Source organism: Triticum urartu, chromosome 7A, assembly GCF_056163025.1.
Source record: "Triticum urartu cultivar PI428250 chromosome 7A, HENAU_Tu73, whole genome shotgun sequence".
Classification (NCBI taxonomy): domain Eukaryota; kingdom Viridiplantae; phylum Streptophyta; class Magnoliopsida; order Poales; family Poaceae; genus Triticum; species Triticum urartu.
This window is the reverse complement of record NC_141879.1, coordinates 34,381,290-34,384,633: the sequence shown is the minus strand read 5'-3', so window position 1 is coordinate 34,384,633 and position 3,344 is coordinate 34,381,290. Positions and strand designations below refer to the sequence as shown.

Here is a 3,344-nt window from a genome sequence, read left to right as displayed (position 1 = left end):
TTCTCTTGAACGCTTCCGCGCGCGATCTACAAGGGTATGTAGATGCACTCCTCTCTCCCTCGTTGCTAGATGACTCCATAGATTGATCTTGGTGATGCGTAGAAAATTTTAAAATTCTGCTACGTTCCCCAACATTATGTAAGTGTCGAAATGGTTCGGTCGCCTCGTCGGAGCGACACCTATACCTATGTTTAGGTAGTGCTCCTAGTCCTATGGTTAGGTAGTGGTCCTGGTCTCATGTGCTGGTAGCATACATTTGTCTTTTTTTGCAAATGTATTTTTTATTTGCTGCTAACATTTGTCTCTTTTTGCAGGGCCTAATTATAAGCATGAGAGACTACTTGCCTAGGGCAGAGCACAGGATGTGTGCTAGGCACATTTATGCCAATTGGAGAAAGAAACACAAAGACCATGAGTTGCAGAAAAGGTTCTGGGCCATTGCAAAGGCTTCAAACAGGGAAGATTTTAATTATAACAAAGCCAAGCTAGCTCAACTTACTCGTGATGGTGCAAAGGACATCATGAGGACAGAGCCCAAGCATTGGGCTAGGGCTTTCTTTCTAGTTGGGGCAAAATGTGAATCGGTTGACAACAACCTTTGTGAATCATTCAACAATGCTATTATAGAAGCTAGGTTCTACCCCATTATTTCACAGCAAGAGAAGATCAGGAAGAAAGTGTATGTTAGAGTTCAAGAGCAGAGAGCCAAAAGTGACAACTGGAAGGGCACAATTTGCCCAAACATTTTCAAAAAACTCAAGGCTAGTATCAAAAGAACTCAATTTTGTGAGGTCCTCTGGAATGGCAAGGAGGGCTTTGAGGTCAAGCATCTGACTGGGAGAGGCAGGAGGTACACAGTAAATCTTGAGAATAGGACTTGTTCTTGTGGTTACTTTCAGTTGGCAGCACTGCCTTGCACTCATGCCATATGTGCTATCTATAAATGTGGGAAAAAGTGGGAAGATTACATTGACAACTGCTACTCCATTGAAACTTTCAAGAAGATTTATGAGCACTGTCTGCAACCTGTTGAAGGAGAGGAAAATTGGCCTGTGTCCCAAAACCCTAGGCCAGTTGCACCTGGCTACATTGCCATGCCAGGGCAAAGGAAAAAGAACAATGACAGGAGGAGAGAAGAGGGTGAAGCACCAAAGGGTAAGAAACTGAGCAAGCATGGCATTCAGATAACTTGTGGATCTTGTGGTGGTAAGGGACACAATAAAACTTCTTGTTCTAAGAATGGAGATAGTACCAAAAAAACAAAGTCACATCTTGGCAAGAGAGGGAGAAAACAGAGAGCCACAGAGGTAATTTATTACTATGTGTGCTCTCTTCAAATGAAAATATGCACTTACTTTGCCCTAATTTCTCTATTTTATTTACAGCAAGCACAAACAGATGCATCAACAAGCAGGGCTGCAGCAGCTAGAGCTTCAGCTGTACCAAGCTCTCAAGCTACTGGATCAAGCTTTCAAGCTGCAGGATCAAGCTCTCAAGCTGCAACATCTAGCTTCAGACCACCGAGAGTGACTAGAACTTCATCAGCTTCTGCTGGAGGGAGTGGGAGAGGAGCTGGAAGAGGGAGAGGAGCTGGGAGTGGGACAGGAGCTGGAAGGGGGACAAGATTCATGCCCTATTTCACTGCTAGTGGGAATTACTAGATTTCTTTGATGATGTGGCTATTTTGGAAAATGTCAGAATGAACTAGTGCTTGTGATGGAAGTGTCAGTACGAAGTACTGCTTATGGTTCTAGTTTTAATATCAACTCTAGTTTTATGATGTGAACATGGTCCTTCTGGTACTGTCAAATGACCACTATTTATGTTTAAGTTCAGTGGTACTGTCAAATGATCCTTGAATGTATGCATGTTTGCTGCAAAATTGTCAATGCTACTGTAAAATGACCACTTTGAAATTTGGTGTCTAGTGTACTGTGCTACCACTGTCATTTGGTCAGTGTGATTGTGCTTGTTCCTCTTAAGTATGTCCATGTAGTACTTCCTGCTGTCAAAAAAAGGATGCGTAGTACATTTATACTGTAAACTCACAGCCAGTCAAAAATTGCAAACTTTTGCTGTACAAAGTATCAAAAAATGCATACTTGAGCTATCAAAACTAAGATATTCAGACATACACAGCATATTTAGGTCTGTCAAAACTAAGATATTCAGACATACACAGCATATTTGGGTCTTTCAAATTCATTCCAACATGATTCAGATACATTACATTGCAATTAAGATAGCTCCAGATTGCATCACTCCGGAAACTGAACATTTATACATCTGAATCACATCTTTCCTCTCACACCTAGCACTAATTTCTGAAATTACTTCAGTCTTCTTCTCCAATTCCTCTCTCAACGCAGCAACTTCTATCTCATTGGACTGAATAGCAAGAGCAGCCTCATCCACACTTTGTCCCGAAGATCTCCCAACAAATCACGGATAAATGGTGTCGTCGGCCCCTCATGCCATTCGATGAACCCATGCTGTCCAATTGAAAAACAAAATTCAGAACAAGAAAAGTACAACAGAGGGGAACATACACAGCAAACAAGAGGCGAATTTAGCTTACCTGGTTATCCACGCACGAATAGTACCTCCTTCCTGGGTTTGCTGGACTCCCTGAGATCCACCGTGCAGCCTTCCTCCCGCACAAGCTGCAGAACTTCGTCGGCTCGTAATCCATGGGCTGCTCCCGATGGGACGGGCGACCGAGCTGACCCGCCGACGCCTCTCCTTCGAACCGCGCCACTGCGGAAACAGGATGAAGCAGAATGGCCGCCGCTAATGGCCGACATCGCCAATCGCCGCCGCTAATGGACGCGGCCAGTCGCCTCGGCCAGTCGCCGGCGGAACCCTACTTTTGTTCCCCACCTTGCGCTGAGCAGAGTGCGCTTCCAGAACAGAGGATATAGAGACAGGGGCATCGGGTAGCACACGTGGCATCATTTATTCTAGGGAAAACTTTGTTTTTGCCGCTCTAGTCTTTGCCAACTTTGCTTATGCCACTCTAGAATTTGACATTTCACTTTTGTCACTCTTAGCTTTTGACAATACATCACAAATGCCATTCCGTGGCAAAAACGAAAATTTTAGAGTGGCAATTGTAATACATGTCAAAAGCTAAGAGTGGCAAAAGTGAAATAAAAAATTATCGTTTTTGCCACGGAATGGCATTTGTGATGTATTGTCAAAAGTTAAGAGTGGCAAAAGTGAGATGTCAAATTCTAGAGTGGCATAAGTAAAGTTGGCAAAAACTAAAGTGGCAAAAACAAAGTTTTCCCTTTATTCTAATCACTCACCTAACCCGGCCTCCTCCTCTGCCACGTCAGCGAATC

General features: G+C 43.6%; 1 protein-coding gene and 1 long non-coding RNA gene across 2 annotated transcripts; one reads left to right on the top strand and one right to left on the bottom strand.

Moving 5' to 3' along the window:
- Positions 1–362: 362 nt before the first annotated feature.
- Positions 363–1,661, top strand: LOC147957368 (uncharacterized). Its single transcript, XM_087531664.1, has 2 exons — positions 363–1,307; positions 1,386–1,661. The coding sequence occupies exons 1-2, from the start codon at positions 363–365 to the stop codon at positions 1,659–1,661; spliced, it is 1,221 nt and encodes a 406-aa protein (XP_087387790.1).
- Positions 1,662–2,134: 473 nt separating this feature from the next.
- On the bottom strand, positions 2,135–2,908 carry LOC125522366 (uncharacterized). Its single transcript, XR_007289746.2, has 2 exons — positions 2,579–2,908; positions 2,135–2,492 (listed from the first exon to the last, which is right to left on the bottom strand). It is a non-coding gene; the product is annotated as an uncharacterized LOC125522366 (long non-coding RNA).
- Between the last annotated feature and the right edge of the window lie 436 nt (positions 2,909–3,344).